The sequence below is a fragment of the Varanus komodoensis genome, unplaced genomic scaffold, assembly GCF_004798865.1.
Source record: "Varanus komodoensis strain SLA01 unplaced genomic scaffold, ASM479886v1 scaffold2, whole genome shotgun sequence".
Lineage (NCBI taxonomy): Eukaryota > Metazoa > Chordata > Lepidosauria > Squamata > Varanidae > Varanus > Varanus komodoensis.
The window spans coordinates 59,872,684-59,900,027 of NW_025335568.1; the positions used below are offsets into that span (position 1 = coordinate 59,872,684).

Sequence of the window (27,344 nt, forward strand, 5' to 3'; positions counted from 1 at the left end):
AGAAACTGTTTATTAAAAAAAGCAACTGCAGATGGGAAGGTTTCTGTTTTTCTCTCAGACACAGGGGGAATGGTTCTTCTCAGGATCCTAAGATGACTCCTGCAATGCAGGCATCATCTTTAAAACAAGTTTTTTTGCTTTGGAAATGTTACAACAAAAAGAAGTGGTATATGCCACTCATATGCTGAATTAATTAAATTGCATGTGATTAGGCTTCAGCCCTATTAAAAGTGAGATTTACTTTTTAAACCTCCATCATTTATTTTGGGGTGGCCCAAGGGTCCAGTTTCTACCCACAGAGCCAGTTTTTCTTGAGCTTCTCCTTGGGACCACTTATTTATTTATTTATTTAAAATATTTATAATATGTCTTGACAAGGACATGCTCAGCTCTGGAGTCACCCTAAGTAACGCTTTTGTTAGGCACTGGTATGAGCCCTGAGAAGATAGAGGTCATGGGAAAGAGTAGTCAATACCGTAAACTATGTGAGCACTTTCGAGGGAGTGAAGCTCAACCAGAAATGGAGGCCTGGGCTTGGACGCAGGGAGTGACTTCCAGGTGGGGAGAGCTCCTTTCACAGAAGGCGCTTCTGTCATATGGGAGATTCCTCCTTTCTTTCTAGCCCCCGCACCCCCCCCACCACACTGAGCGGGGCGGGGGGCCCTCTGACCTATTGTGTAAGATTTTCAGAAGCTGGAGGGGTTGGAGCAGAGCCGGGAAAGTCTGCACGTCAGCCTGGCTGTGTGTGTGTGTGTGTGTGAGGTGTGTGTATCTAGATCCACTTGCGGGAGAGCAAGCCCCTGGGTTTGACCTCTCAGGCTGCGACTCCGTGACATTCACTCCCTTTCAAAAGGTTCCTTAAATAAAGAATTAGACATCCAGTTGCTGTTTCCCTTTCCCTTCTTAAAGTGCGTACAGTGTATATTTAAGACTCCAAGGGAACAGTCCTGTGCATGTCCAGACAGAAAAAAGGCTTGCAGCTCCCCAAAATGCCCCACCCACCTATGGTAACAGAGCCCACAATGAAGATGTTGCAGGCCACCTCTACTGGAGTTGGCACCAACAGTTGGAATTTATGACTGGGCCTCACAGCGTTGAAGAAACCCATCAGGGCCAGACTCCACAGGGCAGCAGTGTGCAACCAGCACAGGCTTCTGAGGCCTTGATTGCTGCAACCTCTGGGCGCTGTGAACCCCCAACTCTGCCAAAGACCTCCTCCCTTCCTGTTTGCAAGCTGCCTGAACTCTTTGCCCCTCTCCCGGAGGGCTTTATACGGAGGGTTCTGCCCCTGCCCCTGTTAGCACTGAGAAAAATGCCAGTTGTGTCTGGAGAATTGGTGTGTAGTAGTGTCTAGGTAGTGGGGCATGTAGCCACCGATCCTCAAGCCGGCAGTCCATGGTTCCCTTGGGAGCAAAGAGAGTTTGCTGCTATAGAATTTTAAAGGCAACCGCCCCCCCCCCCCCCCCCAGCCATTTCAGTTTAGCTCAGAAACACGAATAACCAGCGAGGCTCTTGCAATAGTGCAGTAATGTTGACTCAGTGCAGGGGTGGGCAGCAGGCTGCCCGCAGGTTCCCCTGAGCTTTTACACACACCCCCCCCCCCCCCCCCTTTCATGCTGCTGAATGAGTGGCTGAAATTTGCTAGTTTAGCATCAGGAAGAACAAAATTGCCTTCTCTTAAAAGCTAAAAGCAGCAGCTAACTACTGAAATTCAGCCCCCACTCTGGAAGCTGCCCACCTGATTCAGCCGGTAGCACGTACTCCAAATCCCCCATCAAGGGCCACTGCTGGTACAGCAAGATTCAGTGTGAGGCTACCAGGACATGCATGGGAAGGGCAAACTCTCTGACCTCGGGGGCAGAAGGCATGCCTCCAAGTGAGAATCCAGCAGAAGTGGTAGAATAAAGCAGACGGAATCTGCAAAGCGGAAGGCTTAGCAGACTTTACTGAGTCATAAACAGAGAGTGCCCTGGCCTTCTAAGCAGTCAGCGGTATTAAATAGCAGAGGCGAGGAGGCCAGGCATCTCCCAGCAGAACACCAGCCCTAGTACCACACTTGCTGAACATGCTATTCCTTTTATATACAAAAATGGCCACAGAGGAAAGGCACTTGGCTCTGTTGAGCTGCTGGCGACTTTTCCCTCCATCTCGTGACCCTATATGCACTCCAGCACGGTTAATTAGATCTGCATCCTGCCTGAACCTGGCCATTGCCTCTAATACTGCTTTAAAAACCCCAAGAACAAATTAGCACCTTTATCTGGTGTGATTCTCTGACAGAGCCATTCCCACCAGGAATAGCTATTCCAACTCTTCCTCTCAGGAAGGAATATTCTCAGTAAGGGAGTATCCAACTGCAACCTAAATTAGAAGCAGAGTTTATAGGCTGAAGAAAGCCTGCCCGTTTGTTGCTGTGTTCAGTAAATCAACCTGTACTGATACAATTTAAGCACAACTGAAAACGAATCACACAGTAATAACAACTACAGGAACAAAGCAACATATTCACAAGCAGAGTGTAACATTGGTCATACTGTTGAGAATATGCACAATCTGGCTCAAACTTTAGAAACAGCCTAGGCCACTTCTAAACCTGCCACTCTGCCCTATTACGAGAAACCTCATTGCCGTTCAGAAAAGCTGAAGGTGCTGTGATAGAGCCAAGGCTGCTTCTGAGATGTAGTAACTCATGCAGTGCTGCCACTCTGCTGGTGTCATTGGAATGCACTGCACCCCAAAAGCCCATTTGGTGAAAGCAATGAGTTTTCACAGCTGTAGAAACTCTGTAGCTTAGTAGTCACATACAGAGTCTTAACATCTTCAGCTAAGTTATTCAGGTAACAGGGCTGGCAAAGCCCTGCTTGAGATGTTGAGGCACTGGAGAGCCACTTTCAGTCATAGGAGAATGTACTGATTTTGATCAGGCTTGCAGAACCACAAATGCAGGGCAGAAATCTTGCCTTCCCCTTGTGATCATGTCGCCTTCCTTTGGCTTTCTTCTTCTCCTGACTGACCAACAATTGTGCAGTTTCTCAGTTTTTGTTCTAAAGGGTTCTAAACTTTCGTTCTAAAAGGCTGACATGCCTCTCATAAGGTTTTGTCACTGGCAGTGAGAGATTAAAATAGGCTGGGCTTTTTACCCCATGCCATTTGCTTTCAGCCTTATCCAATGCTGGCATGTGACCTCTCAGGTCTTTTCCGCAGTGAAATACAGCCCGAAGGCTGAAAGAACTTCAGCAGTCCTTGTCCAGGTTGGCCAGTTGCACCTCCGTCTGGTTCTTCCTGATGGCACTTTTCCAAGATGAAACTGATTCACTGAAAAAGCCCCCCCCCCCCGCATCTTAGCCGTAGAATATTGTGAGTGAGTGACTGCACTGGGGTCTGAAATGAGGCCTATTGCATGCAAGATGCAGTGAGGAGGGAAAGGAATCTGGGCTGGACACTACCGGGAGCTACTCCCAGTTCTGGCCCTCAGGTGAGTCGCAGCGCTTGAGGGGTTAGCCATGTTCTGCTGCAGCAAAGGCAGAGTCCGGTGGCATCGTGGCGTGTATGAGATGTGTGGTAGCCAAGGACTTTGTGGCTGGAATACACTCTAGTTCATGGAAGCTGATGCCACACTAAGTCTGTTGAATCCTTTAATGTGGTTCAAGGTTCTTTGTTCCTATTCTTTGCTGATTAGTTTATGTGTATGTGTATTAGTTTATCTGCATCTTTCCAAACAGAAATTTATCTAAATCATACGTATCATGTATACTCCTAAAAACACCCCTTAAAGTGCATTCATATGCATGTTTAGTCAGAAATAAAGGGTCTCTGTCCCCCCCGTAAGCCCCGGGTTTCTTTAAACTTGAACAGGATCACATTCTTAATGCACGAAGAAGCAGTTTGCACCACTCATTCTGTTTCTTGCGGAGGTCCTAATGCTCACCTGGGGTTAACCTGAGGACACCTGAGTTGTGAACAGTGCTTGATTGTGCAACCATGGACTGCTGCTTCCTTAGCACCTGCAGGAGGTGAGTGCCTGGCCATGGAGAGATGTCTCCATCACGTACCAGAGCCACTCTTTCCCCATTCGGCGTAGTTATGAAATGAGGCTTGACAGGCCTTCGTGGAATGCAAGTGCTGTTGCAGCCGCTGTCAAAAACTGGTTGCCCATATGTGGCCTGTGGCCTGTGAGGTGAGGGGCCCCTGCATTACACCACATCTCTGCTTAAGTGTTCTGTGATTAGGTACACAATGCTCCATAAGAAAGCCTCACATTGTATAAGAGGCACAGCGCATGGCAAAGGCAGGCTTCCTCTGGGATTCACGCATGTGAAGAAGCCTCTCTTGGGGAGGGAGCCGCAGCTCACACACCCTTTCTAGGAGTCCTTCTGTCTGCTCTTTAATGCATGTGGAGTCTAAAAAAAATGCAAGTTAATTGAGTCAGGATGCAGTAATTTGAAATCCAGAATATTGACAAGCTGCCTTTGGCTTCCCCTCACCCTCTGGGTCTGACTGAGAAAGGGCATTAAAATAGGCAGCATCCGGAAGCTGTGAAGGTGGTAGATAAGTCCCCACCGCCCAAGCCAAAAGGCCCAGGCCTGCCCCTACTCGTGTAGTTGGAAGCGTGCCTGATGCTGCCTGTGCCTCAGTCCACCCAGTGAGTAATGCAAATGGAAAGAAGCAGGGGAAACAGGGCAGTGGGAAGTCCTTACCTTGGTTTAGTCAGTTGCACATGCATCTTTTCTTGGCTGCCTTTCAGGGCAAGAACCCTCTCAGGGCAGCAAAAAACACTCCGACATCGTAAAAGCAGTGTGGTAGTAAACACAGCAACAAATATTTGAAAAAACAGTAAGCTAGCATAAAATAAAATACTGCTGCAATGCAGTCTGATGCAATGTGCTCAGGAGAAGGTCAAAATAAAAGAGTATAGTTTACAGGGCCTTCCTGAAAGTCTGCACTATTGGCCTTGGTGTAAATTGCATGCCTTTGAAAAACACAATTTGGGTTGTATAGTATTGAAAAGCACCACTCTGCCGTATCACGCCTCCTTTATATTCTGTTGCAGTTTGTGGGGCAGTCCTGCCTCACGGGGCTTCTGATGCACGAACAAAGCAGCAGCCCATTCTCTCTTGACCACCGCCCATGGCCAGTTTTTCAAACATGGCCCCAGAAATGTGGCTGCCTGGTAACGCTGATGGATCATGGGAAGCTGCTTTAGTCTCCAGGCTGAAGGAAGGAGCCTGTCCAGAGGTCAGACAGGCTGCTGTCCAGCAAGGTGCGCACAGGCCCAATGAGAGCCTGTCCCTCCTCTCCATTTCCCTCGCCAACAGGCAGCCGCTTAGCAAACTGAGCCAGTGACCTGTGTGCCCACATCTTGGAGTTCTGTTCGAGGCACACGCAGCTTTGAGGCAGTGAGCAGATTGGGTGGTTGGTTCTGTGGCCTGTAGGTTAAGGAGCACTTTTAGGGTGCTGGTTCTCCTATCTCCTCTCTACCCACACCCACAAAAAGGGAAGATACTGATCAAGAAACCTCATTTCATGCATCTTACACTAGCTGTTTCCACTGATGTAAGGTGTTTCTAGACTGGTAAGTACTACCAGTCAAAATACATCTTGCAGCTTGTCTTCCTTCTCCTTAGTGGATGATTTTCTGGTAAGAAAAAAAAGAATGACATGTTAGGAAAATATGGGAGAAGATGACAACCCTGGTACCTCTGTAAAATTCCATGGATGAGACAGCATGCACAGCAAAAGCTTCCAGGAAAGTCTTGGAATCTGGGAATCCCAGGATTTCAGAAAAGGGTTAACAAGCTGCATAAAAGAATGAAAAATCCAATCACATCTCTTCTGATATCTATGATGCCTGCATAGATTTAATCACAATAATTAGCCCTTATGAGAGTAATGTTGTCCCCAGAACTTAATACAAATTAATTTTGGAGGTTGGTGGTTTAGCTGTGTGGCTGGTAGGAGGTTTTTGTTTGTTTGCTTCTGAGTTGTCTTTTACAGTTTAACTCTCATTGCCCTCTGGGTGGTTAGGAACAGACCAAGATGGGTAAGCAGCAGTCAAAAACAACTTTGTAAAGTTGCTTGATGGCTCTCTGATGAGGTCACCCTGTTAGTTTCATATCAAGGCAGCAAAGTCTGGTTCATTCCTGTTTGGGAGAGGGACTTCTTTTGCTCTTCATTAAATCAACAAAGGAAGGCAAAGATCCAGCTAAGCACTGCTTGACATGTTACAATTAGTTCCATGCACACAACCCATAGGCAGATGATCCCTTGTGAGTAAAGGTGCGCCTGTCAATGAACACTTACAAATATGGGGTGTGGGGACATAGCATGAGAACATAAAGCCCTTCCTGGCTACATGGACCTCTTGGAGCTGCTGGTGCATTTCTTAGGGACGGATGCTGCTGACAAACTGAAAGTAGCTCAAGAAAAGCCTTACTGGATGCGACAAGCATGCCGCTCCTCCTTCACCACGCAAAATTAATGAGAATCAGCAATACAAATTAGTTCCCTACTGCACCCGAGAGACCTTGCATGGATGTGGCAGGCTTGTAGCTGGGCCTGGACAGGCTTTTACACATTTTGGGTGGAACTCAATATTTTGTGTTTCTCCGTTGATGGAATGTAGGTATATGGGGTATATACAGGGGGAGGATTGGTGGGAGAAGCTGCATTTTTTAAAATTTTCCACCAGTTCTCCTCTATTACCCTTTCCAGTGGCCATTTCGCCCGCCAACACACACACACACACACACACACACACACACACACACACACACACACACTGTGTTCACACAGCAGCCAATCAGTGGCTCATGGGTAGGCCATGAGAACACCCTCATTTTCATGACCCCCAGCAACTGGTGTTACATAGACCTGTTGACTCTATTACTGGAGGTGCTGTATAGTTGCCAGAACTAGTTGCCATTGGTAGCCGCACCCGCCATGAGTGTGTCCAGTCACCCAGGTGTTGGCCATCATTACATTTTGTAATATAAAATTCTGTAGTGTATGAAGAAAAATTTCATTGCATTTGTCCTGAATCTCACCTTATGTAGCTTCATGGGATGCACCCAGGTTCTAGTAAAATTTGCTTTCTGCACACCATGAATAACTTTGTACACCTCCTATCATGTTTCCCCTTACTCAACTTTTTCTCATTGTAGCATTTCCTCATGTGGGGGGTTGTTTCAGCCTCTGCATCATTTTGGCTGTTCTTTTCTTCACATTTTTCAGCTCTCCAGAGGAGATGCTCTCAAGACACCACAGACTGGGGTGTGAACAAAGGATACACAAATTCTTCTCTGTGTCTTTTACAGGCTGCAGCAGTGTTCTGAAAGCCTTCCTCCTGGTCACTGAATTGCTGCTTCTTTAGAAGATCTACTGAGTTGGAATTTTCTTGAAAACAATATTGGTTGTCTGTTCTAATGAAGGAGAGGTAAGAGTTGCGATTGGTTTCTTACTGCAATCGTAATCATGATGGCTTGCTCCTGTGAAATGCTATAATCTTCTGCCCTGAGCTAGAAAAGGTTGGGTCACTAAGGAAGCAACATGTTTGCAAAACTTACATAATTCTGGGAGATCTATAATCAAAACTCCCATTTCCTCGTCCCAACAGTAAAAGCAGCCACCCTTGCACCAAATCGATTTAAATCATGATTTAAATCACTAGTCAGTAAGACAAGATTTAAATCATGGGTTTGCATGCCTGCCTGCCTTACTCGTAGGTAGAGGAACTTCATTAAAATATTTCCAAACTGGGTCTCTTACGGCCTGCTGCCTTTATAGGTTTTCTCCTCCAGGGAAAGAATAATATGATAAACCTCAGGCTGTACACAAAAAGATCTAAAGTCATGTGTGCAGTATTCTGCTCAGAAGACTTCGCTTTCCTTTTTACTGCTTGCCCCTCCCTCCTCACACTTCGCTTCTTGTGCAGATCTATTCCACTCCCAACAACCTCATTCTAGTCATTGGATTTTTTGAAATGTAGCACTTAAGAGGTAAAGGGTTGATTCTGTGTACATAGAGTTGCAAAGGAACAATGGGATTAAGGTCTTGTTCTCAAGTCTGTATGTTTCTTTAGTAACATTTTTGCTGTGACAAAGAGGCATGTGATCTCTGCACACACACATTCACAGTTTTGAGAAATGTAAAACCAAGCATCTGTGATAATATCTTCTAGAGAGAAAAATTGCCCTGGAATCTTACAGAAAACTGGATATGGAATTCATTTACCAAAAAAATGTAAACATTGTATGAATATATAGCCTCATGTTACATAATTAAAAAGTAATCCTTATTTTATGGTGAATAACCTTTGTACTATAATATATCTGAAACAGAAAACTATCTTTACATAGATTTTTCCTCAAAAAGCATTTTATTTTTAAAAAAATCCAAATTAAATTAAAAATCCAATTTAAATAAAAAACAGATTTAAATTTTAAAAATCCATTTTTAACATTGGTTTTTATCCATGCTGCACCCCTGCCAAAATCAGATTGGGACTGCAGCAGTGGAGTGAGATTATTTATTTATTTATTAAATCATTTTTATGCCGCCCCATTCGCCGAGGCCTCGGGGCGGCTTACAACAATACAACAATACATTAGCAGTGTCTTCGTTTGCTTTCTTAATAAAAATGGGCTCATCTTCTAAACTCCCTTTGGTCTATCAAATCGAACAGGCTTTCTGCATGGGGCAAATAACAAAGTGGGGGTGCAATTCAGATTGGAGAAATGGGATTAACTCTTTCCTCACCCAGCAGGGCAGCGCTAATGCAATTTGCACAGCTGCTTTTTTATCTTTGGGAAGAAAAATGAGAACTTGCCCAGAGCTAAATCTGCTTTGAAACCCTTAAGATTCTTTGATTCCTAGAGCATATCAAAGAGAAATCCTAGTTGGGATGGCCTACAGGTTGCAAGATGAGACCAAAGTAGCAGGACCAAATTAATATAGAAGGGTTGTCTGAAAAATTTGTTGGCTAATGATAGTGAATGAACAGGGAGCTTATTTAAAGAGAAAATTAGAAAAACAGATGAACAAAAGCACCACCATTTTCTGTAACTATCTGAGGTTCCTTTATAAATTATTGCACATTATGGGCATTGGCTTCGTGCAGATTTAATAATGCCTAGTTTAGAGCATTGAACTCAATGGTATTTGAAGGGAACATGACTAATTTCAGACCCATTAGAGCCAATGGGTCCACTCAAAGGATGCCTAAATTGGGATCCAACTGAGCATCTCTGCTTGTTAGCTTCGTTTCTCCTCTCTTTTAAGCATTCCATACTTGCCTTATTTTTAACATGGCCCTTTTATATTAGTATGAGGAAGAAAAACTTGGGGGTTGGGGCAGAACAGAATTTCAAGGGAGTGTTTTGATAATAAGAGTGTTGATTAATACCTGTACTACAGTTTTAATAAACAGTTTTAAAAAAAAGTTGGGGCAAGTTGACTAGACAGGATATGGTTGTGGTTCCCCACTCAAATCATGATTATTAACGCACAAACTTGTAGTAAATCATAAAACAGTAGCATTGGAAGGCCATCAGGTCCAACCACCTGCTGTTGCAGGGCACCAAGTTACACCTTCCCACACAGATGGCTGGTCCAGTTTCTTTTTGAATGTGTCTAGTGTGGGAGAGCCCACAACCTTGCTAGGCAGCTGGTTCCACCGTTGTATGGCTCTGACAGTTTCATATTGTAGTTGTTTAAAGCATAGGCAGCAGTCTGTTGGGTCAGAACAATGCACATTTGGCCATATTCTTTCCAAAAGGCAGTCCATGCCCCCAGGAAACATACGAGCAGGAAGTTGAGAGTGGGCCTTTATTATTTGCCTCTCGCATCTGGTAATCACAAACATATTTCTTCTAGACATGTAATTGTCATTCAGCTATTGTGGCCAACTGCTGTTGATGAAACTGAACTCCATTCCTTTGTCCAATACAGTGGTACCTTGGCTCACAAACTTAATCTGTTCCAGGACTCTGGGCATGACCCAAAATGGTCATGAGCCAAGTTAAATTTCCCCATAAGATTCAGTGTAAATAAGGTTAATCCATTCTGTAAATACATACATACATATATATATATATATTTAATCAGAAAAATGTGAAGCAAAGTGACACAGAACAACAAAGATCGTGGCCATCTACCCCCCAACCTCCAGCACGAACGCTGCCATCTCCCTGCCCTCCCCAGCACGACTGCGATCGAGCCCTTCCACCCCTGCACGCGCCCATCATCCCAATGCACTGGGGGGGGGGGGGGACAGGTGTGAATGCGGGCATGCTGGGGAGGGGGGGGAGATGACCAAGATCGTGATTGCGCTCCTGCAGGAAAAAGGGGCACAATCACAGGTGCACTCATGCAGGAGACAGGTGTGATCGCAGCCATTCCCCCCCCCACCCCCAGCACGATCATGGCCATCTCCCCATTTGGGGGGGGGGGCAGGAGACGGCCGCGATCATGGTCACCACCCAATGCGGAGTTCATGACCCAACTTAAAATTTTTATGAAATTTTTGTTCACAACACAATTTGGTTGTGAACGAAAGTGTTCGTGAGCTGAGGTACCACTGTGCATCTTTCTAAAGATGTTTGAGTTAGGAGCTATTGCACATTGAACTTGGGCATTCCTTATTATTTATGCTTAGTGAAGAAATAGTTCCTTGGGTTTCTCTTACCTCCACTAATAAAATTGGATGCCCTTCAGTTAAGTGTTTCAATGATTTCATAAACAGTGATTATGAATACACTTTGTCACATCCCCATCCAGCCAAAGTTTCCTTTCATTAGAACTGCAAATAAAATATTAAATGTTCTAATAAGAGAGAGGGAGACCATTTCTCTATCCTGTTTTTCCACAGGATTCCTAATTCTGTAACCTTCATACTCCAGTTAAAATCAACATTCTCCCCTACAATACAAACAAGACTATCACTTTACCCTTTTCTCAGATGCGAATTACTTACCATGGATTGCATTAATTGCCATGTTTTGTAGGCGACTCCAGCAATAGAGGTTCAATCCAGTGGGTACTTTCTGCAAATGGAACAGTTCTGCTCACAGTAATGCCCATCTGGTTTCTCTCCCACCCTGCACGTTCAGCTGCTGTGCCATTTTTATGGTACTGGAGGGCTTCCTGGAAAGTGAGGGCTGGGAAAATTCTTTTCGTCAGCCTAGTTGCATTTGTCTAAATTTGGATCCAACCCTAGATGTATCAGAGATGGCATTGCCAAACTGCCCTGTTACTTGAATGCTTCATGAGTCTTTTGACTATGTACATTGTAAGAGGTGCATGAAAATTTAAATTCCCATGCAAATACAATATCTGGATACTCAAGTCCAATTCACAATGAATAAAGAACACAGTGAATAGTTGGAAGTTTTATTCATATAAAATTCATTATTAAGAACATAAAAGATTGCATCTTAAAAAAAAGATCTGCAGTTATTTACAGCAGTATTGCACAAGTAAAGTGGCAATTACCCTGTCAAATTTTCATCAGTGCAAAACACAAGTAAGCCAGGGAAACTGCATTAAAAATGCTACATATGCTGGGTTCTATCAAACACATTAGTGATTAATCAGTACAAGATCAGTGCTACAATGATGTTTGTACCTGATGTATTGCCATACAGTAACTAGTGGTCTTTAAACCAGGGTGCAAAATTTCACTCATCCTCTAAAAATTTAGTAGTTCTTGGGTAAACTGCAAGTACTTCTTGTTCATGAGGTAACAGCCATATCCTGTGCTATGTAAACTGAGGTCAAGGGATAAGGTCTTAACAGCCCTTAATGGAATCACAATTGAAGGAGAAAACAGGAAGCACCACCAAGGCTGTAAGAACTGGCATCTAATGAATTCTCTACATTTACCTACTCTCAAGACTGGGTGCTGGGGGAAGCCAAGTTCCCTGTGGACACACAATGAATGTGTGCACGTGAGTTCTCAGGACATATTTATCAGTTTTAAAGACTGACTAGCTCAGAGCACTGCACGTTGCTTTAGTAAAACTTCCTTACAAGCCACTTCAGTCCCCAGACCTACTTGGAACAAAGTACTAACAGATATGAGATGCTGGATCCTTGAGCATGTGCAATTCTTCCTCAATCACACATGTGAATCCCCATCTCTGCCTTCACTTCGTATTTGAAAACCTTAGCAAGAGAGGGCAGGTGGCAAGAGAGATGGTAGAAAACCACTGAGTTTTAAATGATACCTTAAATAGCATCAACTATCTGAAACTAGTAGACAGTGCTCTAAACTGATCAATCACTATTTCCATATATACGAAGTAAAACTCAAAAGGAAAAAAGACTTTACAAGAACTTAAATAAGCAGAAAATAAATATACATTTCTACAAGTTACAGCATTATGAAACAGTAGAGTGCATTAATTACAAAGAAAAGGGGATCTACAGTATTTAACAAGGTCAATTCTACAAAAAAATTAAAGAAATTTACTTCTGCTGTTATACAAAAAAATTTACATGACATAATAAGAAAAGAGGAAACATTGCACAGGTGACATTTGGCTCAGATGAGAAGAACAACTGCTCTAATCTAATAAATATGCAGTATTTACAGTCAAAGAAAGAAAGAGCAAGCACAGAAAGTCTGAGTAAATGCAGCTTCTCTAGGAAGAAATTTTAATCTGGTTTCTCCACAACCAAAGAAAATTCTTCACAAAAGGTTTTGGCAGGTTCATTTTTTTTCTACAAAACTTTAAAAAATCTCTCTAGTAGACAAGATGATTAGATACATTGACACAAAGATTTAAAAAACCCACAGGTCTGCTATGGACAAAGTGGGGCTGTCAAGGCACAAAACCTGCTTTGAACTATGAAAAACCAAATGGGTCCTGTTTGATTTAGCTTTTTTAGATAGATATGTATATATACAGATATAAATCATTTATATAATGTCTGGTAGAGATTTCTTGAAAAACAAGAGAGCTTGGGTTTGGGCCACACAGTGCCAATATTTTGCCATTTACCGTTTACATTATAATTCACAGAATTTTAAAAATATTAGGCTTACAATAGATTTGCTAAAGTCATGGCAGTAGGTAATTGCACTCCCATGCTAGCAGTTAACACATATGAATGTGTACACATCTCAAGGCACTGGGCCAGCCAAGCCTTATAAGGGGGAAGATTGGGTGGGGTCCAGAGGGCTGCACAGAAGCTGCTGCTCAAACACCTGGTCCCTTTCCCACAGCAGCTCCTTATTCCACTAAGCTCTCCCACCCTAAATAGCCACTGCCAAGGAGCACAGGCAAGTAATGAGCCTCCTGCTTCAGGTACAGGCCTTGAGCTCCTTGGATCCCAACCACAGAGAGGAATTAGAACTAGAATGCTCCAAATAAACAAGTGAGAGCAACAGGTTCTTTCTCTAAATAGAAAATGTGCTTTGGCGAGTTCTGAAGGATGAATTTTAGTTCCAAACAGGATTTTAGAAAGCAACATATTGGGACAGTGGCAATAATCATCATGAAGCAGTTTTGCTTCAAAGAGCCTTCTAATGATTCCCATTAAAAACACAATCAAATTGAATTATGGAATGTCTAAATTCCTATGGTGTATAGACAAGATTACTGGCAAACTCCCAACCAGGGCAAGTGGTCGTGGGGTTAAAAACTGTGTATCAACATTGTTAAAGCTTGAATAGAAAAGGCCATCTTTATGTTTCCCTGGCTTTTTTGGGGGAATGCTATAAAAATTCCTATTACACAGTATCATTTATCTTTTTCAGTACATCAGCCTTTTGTGGATAACACACAATTGTACAGGCCAAAATCCTGTCAGCAATACTGAAGTATTTGCTTGGGGATAAAGAAACAAGACAAATTAAAAATGCAAAGTTGTTGACCCAAGTCAGAAAAGGAGAAATTAATGAACCTACAAAGCTACCAAGGTCATACCATTGCTAGCCTTACAGTCATTTTTACCTCCAGAAGAACAGCCTGATCTAACAAGAGCCATGCATATGAAGAAATAGCCTTCCCCCATTTTCTGCCCATGCTTAATCTGGAACAGCAAGCACAGAGAGGATGCTTGCACCCAGGCTGGGAAAGGCCCTGGACCCAAAACTTAAGAAATGCACATGTAGTTCCCAATACTCTACTCAGAATTATGCGTGCAGTGCCAGTTTCTGCTGTCTGCTTGGACTGAGCCACTTGTCTGTTTGGAGGGAGCAAAGGACTGAATAGAACAGACTCATCTTTCCTCCTCTTTTATCTCAAAACTGTCAGTGTTTACCCTACCATTCACCTATCAGGCACCCAGGCAGTAATTCATGTGTATTCTTATCTTCTGGGCCTTGGTAGGAGGTTTACAGAGATATGCCTTTACTAAGTGAAAAACCTTTCCAGGTATTCCAAACAGACAGCAAAATCCAGCATGTACTGTACAATACGGAGACCGCAAATTTACAATTGACAAAACTCTGGATTATGTAATAGACTGTTGAACAGCTCGAACATAGCTCAAAGAGTGCAACTGTTTGAAAGCAGTCATGACATTTTCAGTGGTGCAGGTGAAACCAGAAATAGGTGGTGTAGCATTTGGAAGCACGTTTCAAGTAAGACTGAAATGATCCACTACTTCATGCAAATTCTCTGCCTCAGTAGATGTAACTGATCAATGGGCAAAAAAAAAAAAAAAAAAAAAAAAAAATGTCAGTAGAGCAGAATAGGGGACATACAGGAAAAGTTTCAAATAAACATGAATGAGTCCAGGATGCTTCACCTTACATGGCAAAGCAAAAACTGATTGAAATCCATACACAATCCACTTTACCATAATGTGGTGCAGCACAGGTTAACCACAGTTTGTTTAGTTTTCCTCCTACAAAATTACTGTCACTTCCAAATTTGGGCTTTTGCCAAATGCATCACCTATTAACTTGCGTGTTTAAAATTTTTACTACCGTCCATGCCATTTCAAGAGTCAAACACTGAAGCAGTTTAAGCTGGAATCTGTACCCTCTTACCTGGGACTTACTTCTGAATACACACACACAGGATTACAGTAAGTATATTAATAAATCAGGAAGTGTGATCAGGGATTTCACAGAAGCAAAAGCTTTAATAAAAAGGAAGTGAGTGTGCACATTTGTGCGAAATGCTACCTGCAGTCTATGTCAGTGAGCATTTACTCGAGTCATTTGGTTATCTTTTATTTAAGATCAAGGGCTGTTCACATCCCCCAATTCTTGATCTGTTTTCTGTAGGGTGTAGAATTCAGTGTCCTGAGAATTTTAGCTTCTTATTGGAAAGCATTTTTTAGCCCTTTAAATGCAAAGATAAACCTGAAAATGTCTTTGCTGCGTCTGCTGCTCCACAGGCAAAGAGGGCTGGGTAAGATTTCCATGAAAAGTTTCAGGGCTCTCACTAGAGCTTTACCAGCGTCTCCTAAACCTTTTATAACTGGGACGCAGTGCTAACTTTCCTCCCTGAATTAAAATTAGAGACATGTTTCACTTTTACATACCTATTTTTCTCTGTTTTTTTTTTTAAAATCACAAGCTGGCAGTCTCCTTGTAACTAAGGAACGAACTAATTAACATGTCCTGGCATTCTACTTTGTTCAGTCAGGAAGGGCACAGGGACAGAAGGGCTGTAGGCTCGGTGGTACAGCGCACACATTTGCATGCCGAGGGTTTTGGGTTCATGCCCCAGCACCTCCACCTAAGGCTGGAGAGCAACTACCAGTCATGGCTGACAATACTGGCAGCCCAGATGAACCAATACTGAATCTGGCTTGGTAAAAGGCAGCTTCCTCAGCTTGCCAGCAAGTGCACTGCTAGCCTGAATCTAGTGAATCTTTCCCTCAATCAGGTTATTTCTTACCATGTATTAGCAGAGAAAGGGAGTGGGATGGGAATCAAGGTTGTGTGGCTTTCTACCTGCCCAACAGACATTCAAGATAATGACTTACTTTTCAAGCAGTCCTGCAGCTCCAGCCCTGGCCCATTATTGGACCCCAATCCGTACTTTGGGAATTACTATTCTTACTGTACCCCTATGGCTTACAGAAACAATTTGTATAATTTGCATAATTAAGGTTAAACGATTTAGGTGTTTGCTGTGGGTTGTTTCAGAGTCTTGCTCTTCTCTTAGCATATTACTGACTGAGATCATCATAGAACAGGGAAAACTACTATGCCTGCTTTGTCTTCTGGAGTTTTGACCCTCTGATTAATTTGAATACTGTGCTGCTGTTGACCTCAAACCCATGCAGCAAGTCAGTAGTCTTTATACATTCCACATTATGGTTGCTAGGTCATCTCTCATTACAATATACTTTAGAAATAAAGGCAGCAATAACATAGTCCAGAGTGCTTTAAAAATGACACCCAAACTTGGATTTAAACAATAAAATACCAATGTGAGGATCAAAACAGTGCCTGGAATTATGCAGTAGGACCCTGTCGTATCAACTTGGGGCAATATTGCACAGGTGTAGGAACTGCTTTCACCCACATGCAACAACTTATTGCTACAATGCCCCCCACCCCCCACTTCTGTATATGTTCTAGAATATACATGTTTATACAAATAATATAGGAAGAAAATTGTAAAAGGCAATCTGGTGTCATTATTTGGACCATTAAAAAGTTCACAGCTTAATTTCAATTTTCCAAGAAATGAAATCTTTTTCCCTCTGGGCTGCAAGAGCTGGAAACTGCAGAACAGGAGATCCGGAATGGTGCTTGCACAGCAGATGGGTGTACATATTTTTTGCCAGCTTCTGTGTATAAGACATACAAGGTGAACTAAATTTTAGGCGGCATGGAAGATTTTTTTTTTTAAATAACCAAAACTGCCAGCTCAAACTTTTTCAATCTTGCACTCACTAGCTTCCCTTAAGGATTATGTGCTCTTTCTTGTGCAGAAAAATCATCCAGAATGAATGGAGGACCTGTTACCAGAGTCTGGTCTCTCACTGCTTGATATTTTTTTAAAAGCTGTACAGTAAGTCTTCTTTAATATAAAAACTTAGGCAGCTTTAAAGTAGCTGGCTCAGTCAATTCCACTGCAAGATGTAAGAGCAACTTACATGTTTCCAAAGATGAACACACCATGATGCAATGCTTTTCTTGAAAGCTTTATATTACAGGTTTTTTTAAAAAAGAGTTTCAACAACAAATGATGTCAGCTCTATTCTACTTCTTAAAAATGGAGTCCATTTTTCCAAATATCCATTGTAATTCTTAATAGGAAACTTCCATTAAGAAGAAAAAAGAAACGTGCTTTTCTCAAAAGAAATAAAGCCAACACAGCCTGATATGGAGTCCTCTAGCTCCTTTTACTTTGCTGGATGTCCCTTAAAGACAGGAAGGGCCTGTTAGCTGCATCCAGAGACACTGTTCATGGTTGCTATTGCTGAAGATAAGTAAACGATTCCAATTGCCTCTTGAAGTATTAGTCACTGCATTCTCCATATAAGGCGGACGATGTAATGCAACAGGCGCAAAATAATGATCTGATGGTTTACTGCTTGGTAATCCAAGAAACCCTGTAAGAGGAAACAAGAGATTATTTTAATTCATGAAATTTTCCTCTCTGGCAGTAATAATCACCAAATTTATAGGCCATCCCTAGGAATTGCTATGCTAGCACACAAGCACTTGGCACCCAAAGAAGAAATGGCAACAGCTACACCAGTGAAAAGCACAACATGGTACCAGTGTTATGCTAGCATATACAAGAAGCTTTAAAAGGATCGCTCCAAACTGGGAGGATGAGCATTCAAATGGAAAATGTGGTTCCATGTAAGCAAGTGCCAAGGAACACATGCTGGGACAAACAATTCCAACTTCAAGTGTAAGGTGACGAGATCTGGGATAGCAGTGACTGACCAAAAAGGTGACCTGGGGTTTTTGGAGACAGTCTAATGAAAATGTCAACCCAGTGTGCAGCAACTTTGAAAACAGCAAATTCCATGTCAGGCCTATATAGAAAGGAACCAAAAGTAGAACTGTCAAGATCAAAAGGGGGAAATTAGTGAGAATGGGTAACAACATCGGTCTACCTTTCAAGGTTCTTGTAAGGATAAGATAGTGTGTGCAGTGTGTTCCAAGCTCTTACTAGCTGCATTGATTGTAAGTAAGATAAAGGATCTGTTTGCATGTAGCAATAACTCAGTGACTTAAAAACCAGTGGGCTGTTGTGTCCAAGTGGGCAAGCTCCTTGCTGCATGTGTACTTCTCCTGCCTTGTACTCTGCAACCTGTTGATTGGCTCCTTCACAGGTTGGTGAACATGATGTCCAAACCCAGACCATTCATGCAGGGACTAAACAATCTAGCAGTTAATCCAACAACAAACCTCTCAGCAATCATGTTAATAGTACATAACATAAAGGAGCCATTCACACACCTCATCAACTCACTGGTTTTTAAACTGATGGGTTGTCCTTACATGCAAATCAGGTCAAATGTGCTTGATTCAGGGTACCTTACCTAAGCATTCAAGATTAAATAACAGTGTGTTCTGTTGTAACAGCAATGGGAGAACGTGGCGCTTGAGATGTTACTGGATCCCAAATCCCATCAGGCTGCAATCCAACAACAGCGGCTGAATCAAAGGTTCCCCCATCCTTTCTATAAGAAGCATTAGCAGACCCTTTAGCCTGATAAAAAGGTGGGGGTATAAACAGCAGCATTATGCCTCAATCCAGAACAAGACCTTCCAAGTAAACACATTTACAGACCAGTCAGTGCGTTAATGCCCTTTGTGATCACACAGAGTACATTCTATTCATATTCACTGACAGTTCTTGCATCAAGTTCCGCATACTGTGTGCAGTGATGTTCTTGCATTCCACCTTCTGGTCTAACCTACCTTGAAGAGGAATGCTCACGAAAAGTTCATGCCTCCCTCCACAACTAACCACATGCCCTGAGCTAGCTCAGTTTTCTATACACTGGTAACTAGAAGCAAATGCTTAGGCATCTTTAAAACTGGGTCTTGAGCAACTGTCACTATATTTAATCTTGTTCTCCAGTGCTTAATTCACTACCACTAAGTTTAATGTGAGGTTTGTTACAAGAAACAAATGGTATATAATTTATGAGATCTAGCAGTGCACGCAGAAAAGGAAAAAAGAAAGAGAAGCCAAAAACAGGATGGTATTCTTGGAGTATAATTGTGTCATTGTCTAAATTGTTGACTCCCAGAAATGTTAGAGATTCCCAAAGGATGAAATCTGGTAGCTATAATTTATCTAAGAAACCAGTGATTTGGTGTAGTTTGTGCCAAGAACCTAAATAAAGCTATAGGCAATCTGTGCCAGAGCTAATGAACTAGTGAACCTCTAAATTATTCTCAAGTGACTCCACCTGTGTAAATATCCACTGGTTCAGTTTGGATATAAATATATGCAAGCAGATATATTAGAAGAGATGCAGCCACGTAACACAAATATGGCCGGCACATATGGTGTCTCACATGCTGAAAGGAAACAAGCAGGCTAACCGGATGTAGTTCTTATGACAGTTATCTTTCTTTCTACTTTTATTTATAAAACATTGTTTTGGATAACTAAAGGGCACCTCACACATTATGTTTCTAAGGTATACAATATTTTACATGTGTACATCAGAAAATGACACAGGCTACAAACACATGCTTCTAACCGTATCCCTCATACAAGCACATATGAGATAACCTAATGTACTTATAGTGACATTAGGTTTCATGGGTTAGAGCACACTATATCTGATTCCACACTATATCAACTACACTTAAAGCACCACAACACTATTTTTCATGTTGATACTGGCATTTGTTTCAACTGGGAAATGCACCAAATGCATTAAACAAATGCACAGAGGAAAATACAACTTCTCTTGTAAACGATTACATGCCATGAGACACTTCCCTCAGTTTTCTAATGTAAGCCAAGATTTAGTTGCTTAGAAGGTAGCTGAGTTTCCAGAGACTAAGCAAGGGAAGCAGAGGAGCAGCAGCAGCCGACTCACCTAATGGGATTACGATAAGGCCATGGAACTTCCCCTCTAACTCAACATAACATGATGGGAGGAAATCAGTATTGTGGCCACAATTCCTGTAGAGGCACTCTAATAACAGTCTTCAATTTTTATCTTAGATGTAAGGGATTGTTCCAAAATTAGCCTTTCATAAATTTACTTTCAAAATAGTAAATGGTTTATTTTAGGTTGTAGGGAGGGAAGAATGAAAGTGTTCCCTTCCAAGACAAGCCTGACTTGAGTATCAAAGGCAGCAGAAAAAGACTGAATAAGATCAATAAGATATGATATCCCCTATTATTCATCATGAAGTCTTTTGGTTTGCCAAAAAAGATAGTAATGACACCAAAAACTTAAACAGAAATGCTTAATATTCTGCTCCCCTATTTTTGTCTGTCTGCTGCTGTTGCAAATAAAAGATTGAAATAACAACAAAGTAATCTTAATGATTAATCCAAGACCCACTTCAAACAAGAGGGACATTGTCTCTCTATGGTGTACAGCCTTCACACAAACCCCTTTCCAGCTCTGCACAGGTAACATACAGAGAAAAGAGTTACTGGCGTCCTGCACAGACACCAAATTCCTGTGATTGCCCTTCTCAAAAAGAAAGATTCATGCAAATTAATCACTCACACAGAGCACCTGCCGCACGCATACACCTGGCAAAGAAGAGGGAGCATGCTGTCACTTTAACTGTGAAAAATGTCACCTCCCCTCTACATGTGTGAACCAGGCCAAAACCACAAAGACACTATATCTGTAGGACAATACCTAACAAAATATAGCTACAACTTCCTGATTTGGAAGGAAAGAAGAGATTTGGATTTTCTTGTGGATTCTCTACAGTCCTTCCTTTGAACACTTAAGTCTGAAACCACAATATAAAGCAACCATCATGAAACAAAGCATGTTTGGTCAAAGCCTGGATGCATGTGAACCCCTTGTTTGCGTTCCTTGTAACCCATAGAAAGTAGAATATAAATATGACAGATACGTAACAGCACAAATATTCTTGGAATTTGCAGAAGGATGAGAGAACCAGACATATTGTCCCTGACATGCTTCAGCTTAATGTCTCAAATGCAGCTGGAAGGGCAACAACAGGAACATAAACACACCTGTGTAACTCTAATTCTATAAACACTTGCTAGCAGGAAGTTCCAATGAAGACACTGGGATGCACTCCTGAGCAAACATACACAATTCATTGTCCATGTGGAAAGCATAGTGGCTGTCAATGTACATTCTACTGAAGAGAATGCTAAATACTAACCCTTTATTTTTACAGCAGTAAAAGAGAGTACACGGAAAATACACAAATGACCCAAGGAGCAAAGTTGGGGTGAAGCGAAAAAAAACTACCATTCAAAATTTGGAAAGTAACTGGGGGGGGGGGGGAATGCACAGTACAAAACCGCTTCTAACACCCTTGTTAAACTGTGACTGACTGAGCAGTACTAATTATGGGCAATGAACAGGAAACCTCAGCAAATGCTTAATCATCCTAGATTATTCTTACTAGTCCAGCTTTTTTCAGCACTAATTTTAGGAGTGATGCATATGCAGCAATACTGATTTCCTAACCACAGTTAGCCAACCAGAAGCTAAGGGCTGAATTGCTCCCTTCAATGTTAATCATAACCCACGAACCTACAAAACTATGGGCCATCAATGCTGAAGTATCTGCTGAAAACGTTAAGTCCAGCAAGAGGGAACCAGAGCAGTGAAAGCAAGAACCATCTAACATATGTTGAACAACTTAGTAACACCTATTCGATTTGTTTATTTCATCAATTTATTATACTTATACTCTGCCCAGTAGCCAAACCTCTCTAAGGGAAGTAGTGCACTATTCCATTCTTCATAGCTTAAGTGATACGCAAACTCTTCCAAAAAGTTTTTTTTTAATCAGTGATAAGAATTGTATCAAGAACCACCAACTCAAACGCCTTCTGAAATCAGTTCATAAAATATTTGGAAGACTGATTCTCAGTAAAAACAAATGATACACAAATGGAGGTACACAGTCATTACGTGCAGCTGCAGACTTTTTGCAGAAGGGAAGTTCTAGAGAAAAAAATGAAACTTAAGACTTCGGAGGTGAAAAGAAATGAGTATAATCATCTCAGTCTAATCCCAAATAAAGTTTGCAAACAGGCTACACTGCAAAATCTAGCTTTATTAGAAATAGATGCCACTTTAGTGTACACAAAAAGAGAAGAAAGGAAAATAGTTGCTGAAAGATTTCAGAAGGTATGTTTGAGGGAAGGAGAGAGGGAGGGATTTCTTGTTAGGATCCTTCAAGAACTGTGATGAGTGGTTTATGGAAAGCTGGAATGGAGCCTGTAGCCATCCAGACAATGCAAAGTGGAAGCAAGACTGCCCCAATTCAGAAAATCAGCTTACAGGTTTTCCCTGAACATGGGCATGTCTGTAAAAGTAATAGTCTGTTAGCATTCATAAATCCTCCTTGTGTAGCCCAAAAGGTGGCTGTTCAAGGGCTCTGGACAACAAGAATGGGCAGAAAGTACGTAAGTCTCTGGTGCTCTGGACTTCAGCTCCCTGCATTTCTGATCACTGGGCAGGCTGGCAGAAGCATCTGGGAGCTGAGGTACAAAATCTGGAGATCTACCTTCTGCCCACCTCTGCAGTATATCAAAGCAAGACAGAAGCCAAAGAGAGAAGCCCTCTACAGGCATTCAGAAACTGCAACTGTGGGGAGAGATAGGAATACATCCTCCTCACCCTTCCTGTTGATGGAGAAGGCCCCAAAAGAGGCTATAGTCATGTTTTAGAGCATTTATATACTGCCTTTCTTCCAAGAAGCTGAGGCTGCACACATTAACCTCCTTCTCTCTATTTTATTCTCACCAGTGAGGTAGGTTAGGCTAAGTGCCAATAATAGTGCAAAGTCACCCAGTTTCATGGTCAACTCTGTCTGTCTTTCACTGCCCCATAGCCCATAGTGTTCTCAGGGCAGTTTGCAAGCAAAACATATAACTACAATAAAATAAGCAATTACAAAACATTAAAAACCAATCAAATCCAAATACACAAAACTTGCCAACTCACGCTGATTGAATAGAGTTAGCAAACAGCATCTGTTAAACTAAAAGGTTTTCACCTGACCCAGCCACCAGGAAAAAAAAAGTGGTGCCGGACGCACCTCTTTGGGAAACATGTTCCAGAGCCAGGGTATAACCACAATGAAAGCCATCTTCCTGTGGTGGGGGGAGGTTCCCAGGAAAAGGATCTCCATGGAAGATCTTAAGGGGCCAGGTAGGACCATATAGAGAAAGGCATTCCTTCAAATGGCTTGGTTGCAAGACCCAGGCCAGCACCCACAACAATGTCTGTCTGAATGCAGTTAAAATTCTCCATGCCGAACTGCATGCATGTTGAGGACCAAATGCAGTTATAACTTCTCTTATTACCTTCCCCATCAACACAGGGAGGTTGGGGCTGGAGGGAACAAGGCCAGGGCATGCATTCCCACATTTCTTCTACTGTTTTAATTCCCAAAACAGCTGAGCAAGTCTGTAGCCTTGGCCAAAAAAACCAAGGACTTTGAGCAAAATCTTGCTCCCTTCAACAAGACAATTCAGGTCAACATATGCCTCAAATCAGATTAGAAGAAAGGCTTCAGTGAGCCAATGTTTTAAAATATTTGACTTGTTTTACATAATAAAACCATGGGACTGGGGCTGAAATTTGAACTGATGGCAAGAAAGAGGAGTTAAAATGTGTAACTGAACAGACATAAGCAGCTAGAAAAGGAATAAAAAAAGGGCAAGGAAAAATAGCTACTGCAAAATGTCAGAACAACAGACTGCGAGAAAGGAGTGTTAGCCAAATGCTAATCATTGTGCAGCAATCATTTGCCTGAAACGCTAGTGCAAGGCCAACTTAATTCCAGTGTAAAGTTTCAGAAGATAGTGTTAACTGTGTTAGAATCCTATGTAATAGCGTAGTAAGTATTCAGAGTCCCTGCTATGTCCCAGAGTCCCAGAGACTATGCATAATTTTTCAAGGTCACAGAGGCACAGGAACATGAGGAGTGTCCAGGCACACACATCATCCACAGTGGAATAGTTGCAATTCTCTTAACCATTTTCTCAAGGGTTAACTTCTGTGCCTTCATCACTTCTACATCTCTATGACGTTTGCAAAAAGAAATACTCAAATCAAAACAATCTGCAAGTTCAATCCAGGGAAACAGGTGCATAGGAAACAAAAACAGACCTTGACAGCCACTCGCACTTTCAGAGGTCTCTTGTGAGTTTACTATTGTTATCAGTAGTAACATTTAGTTGTGCATTCTACTCAAGTTTCCCAGATATGAATGAGGAAACTGAAAGGTTGTCTAAAACCCAGTAAACCAAATGACACATCACAACATTTCATTACAGAACAGCCCTTCTGCATGTTATTTTGGTGTGTAACAAATCAGGTGTGTGATGCTTTGCCAGCTGAACAAGAAAGCTACACAGTCCAAAATAAAGGCGTGAAAAACGGGAAGGAGCTAAATATAAAACATACTAAACAGCCAGAGATGTTTAGCCAAAACAAATAGCTAACGGGAAGCAAAACAGTATTGAGGAAATATTTCTTAAGCTGAAAATTACAGTCTGGAAAAAATTGGTATATCATTCACATAGATTTAACTAGTAATGCAAATAATCTGGGGGCAGCTGGAAGAGAGAAGTGGCAGATGGGAGCTTAACCCTTCCTTCCTTCACTGTTCTATGTCCTAAGCTTTTTTCCTAGGTCAGTACTATGAGTGGAGAGAGAGAGAAATCATCCAGCACTTTTCTTCCGCATCCTCCCCCATATATTCATTTTAGGAGACAAAGATGGGAATTCCTTAAGAGAATTCTAGCTTGCAAATATTCCCCAACCCCTGCAGGAAAAAAACAAGAGTGATGTGTTGCTACTGTTGTCACAGATCAGTTTGCACTGGCAATGTATGAACTTCTAAGTAAGGTTGTTAAGGCTTGCTAGCTTTGCCTAATGACAGATATACACCATTCATGGGGGAGAAAGAAAATGACAAGAGAAATGCAACAGTAATGAAAAAGAGATGGAAAGGAGACCGGCGAGTAACCAGTTTGTCACACACAAAAGTGACAGAAAGATGAATCTCAAATTTTAAATAACTGCTGAAGGATAGTTTTCAGCACATGTGAAACAGGAAGAATCAGACTGTAGTAACTGCAGAACAGACATGTCTGTACATGCACAGCAGTGAAGCTGAAGTCCTGTGCTAACTGCAAATGTGTAGTGCTATCCTGTTTCTATACAGTAGCAGAGAATTAGAAAGCATTGTGAAACACAAATACAGTCCTTAATAGAAAAAAACTGTCCTCTTGTTTTAACTATATGCAATCATGATTCCAAAGTGACTGTGATGCAGTGATAAGGAATTCACACATTGGGAGGCAGGATTGCTCAGCAAAAGCATTAGCAGGCAGCAAGTCACCACACGACCTGCCTGCCGTGTCACCACACCACAGCAGCAAGTAGATTCAGGCATTTGTGCACCTATCAAATAGGAAGGTGACTCTCTTCTACTGGACCTGTTCTTCTGCCTTCAATAGCTATCTGGCAAATTAAGATTCAGCAATCCCAAGCCTTCCTCACCATTTTATCTTCGAGCCAAAAAGAACTTTACCTGCTTAATTTCTCTGTACTAAGCTCCTGTTAGAATAAGTGGAGCAAGACTAGTAAACATGTATATCCTTTACTGCAACTGAAGACTTCCTCAGGCATACTGCTCATAAAGTCCAACATGCACTGAAGAACACTAAAGCTTAGCCGCCTTTTAAATATGAGCCACTGGGAAAAAAGTAATATATTAATTGCGAAGCTCTGCCTACTATTTAAGAAGGCAGGCAGACCCATGCTGGATCAGACCAAAGGTCTGCCTAGTCCAGCACTCGGTAAACATGGTGCAAAACCAGCTGCCCACAAGATCGCTTATGCAAGATGGGTGCAAGATTTCCACTTACCCAAGCTCTTCAGCAACTAAGTATGAAGGCATGCCTTCCCTGCTAAAGCAAGGAGCACACAGCCAGCAAGCCTAGTAGCCACTGACAGCCTCCTCCCTCATGAATCCATCCACGATTCTTTTAAGGTCATCTAATGTTGTGACCATCAGCAGTTCCTGGGGCAGCTAATTCCATATACTGTGTGAAGTACTTTTCTTTTTATCTGTCCTAAACCTCCCACCAATCGGCTTCATGAGATGAACCAGGTTTTAAGTATTATGGGAGAAGGAGAAAAATGTCTCCCTCTCCATTTTCTCCACACTGTGCATTATTTTGAACACCTCTATCATGTTTCTTCTTTCTCACCATTTTTTCTAACCTAAAAAGTCTGTTGTAGCCACTCCTCACAGGAGAATTGCTCCAGCCCCCTGATCACTTTCACTGCCTTTCCCTGTACTTTTTAATAATGCCCTCATACAGGTGGCGGTGACCAAAATGGAGAACAATAGTCTACATGTGGTCATAATGTGGTGTTCAAAGATAGGCTGGATGTTCGCATGGCGGGCATGTTGTGAGCGGAGCTGGATAGTGCCGGAGGTCAGACTAGATGGCCCAGGAGGCCCCTTCTGACTCGCTCTGTTTCTGTGTTTCTATAACAAAGATTTGCATAAGGGGAGTAAGATCTTGGCAGTTCTATTTTATATTCCATTTCTAATTGTGCCTAGCATGGAGCTTGCCTTTTTCAGAGCAGCTGTGCACCAGGCCAACATTTTCATCAAGCTGCCCACTACTTGCTTGCTCATCACTGCTAGCTCAGATTCCATCAGCGTATGCCTCAAGTTGGGATTTTTTGCCTCAACATGCATTAATTTACAGTTGCTTACACTCAATTGCATTTGCCATTCTGATGCCCATTCTTCCAGCTTGGAAAGATCCCCTTGCAGCTCCTCACTATCCCTTTTGGTTTTAACCATATTAAGTATTTGGGTGTCATCTGAAAACTTCACTGTTTATTCCCGATTCCAGATCATTTATGAATAGGTTGAAAAGCACTGGTCCGAATACAGAACTCTGTGGAATTCCACTGGTTACATCTCTTCATTAGGAGAAATTAGCATTCATTCCCACACTCTCTCTTCTGTTGTTTAACTAGAATACCCTCCACTTTTTATTCCATGACTGTTTAGTCTGTTCAAGAGGTTTTGGTGAGGAACTTTGTCAAAAGCCTTTTGGAAGTCCAAGGCCAAGCTCCATGCTTGCTAACTCTCAAACAACTTCAATAGGTTAGTGAAACAAGACTTCCCCTTGCAAAAGCCATGCTTTTTCCCCCAGAAGGGCTTATCCCTCTATATGTTA

The 27,344-nt window shown here is 42.1% G+C and overlaps 1 protein-coding gene and 1 long non-coding RNA gene across 16 annotated transcripts in view; one reads left to right on the top strand and one right to left on the bottom strand.

The window, feature by feature from the left end:
- The window catches only part of LOC123023099, a 189,157-nt gene that overhangs the window by 144,174 nt on the left and 17,639 nt on the right, over positions 1–27,344 (top strand). For all 9 annotated transcript variants that reach the window (XR_006414632.1, XR_006414638.1, XR_006414633.1 and 6 more), the window contains one exon: positions 7,314–7,432. This is a non-coding gene — a long non-coding RNA (uncharacterized LOC123023099). The remainder of the gene's footprint in view (positions 1–7,313; positions 7,433–27,344) is intronic.
- Positions 11,372–27,344, bottom strand: part of BCL2L11 (BCL2 like 11) — a 37,853-nt gene continuing 21,880 nt past the window's right edge. For 5 of the 7 annotated variants that reach the window (XM_044429488.1, XM_044429489.1, XM_044429485.1 and 2 more), the window contains one exon: positions 11,372–17,523. In XM_044429488.1, coding sequence (XP_044285423.1) covers positions 17,499–17,523 — 25 coding nt within the window. In that variant the 3' untranslated portion in view covers positions 11,372–17,498. The remainder of the gene's footprint in view (positions 17,524–27,344) is intronic. The other 2 variants (XR_006414631.1, XR_006414630.1) reach the window with 2 other exon arrangements.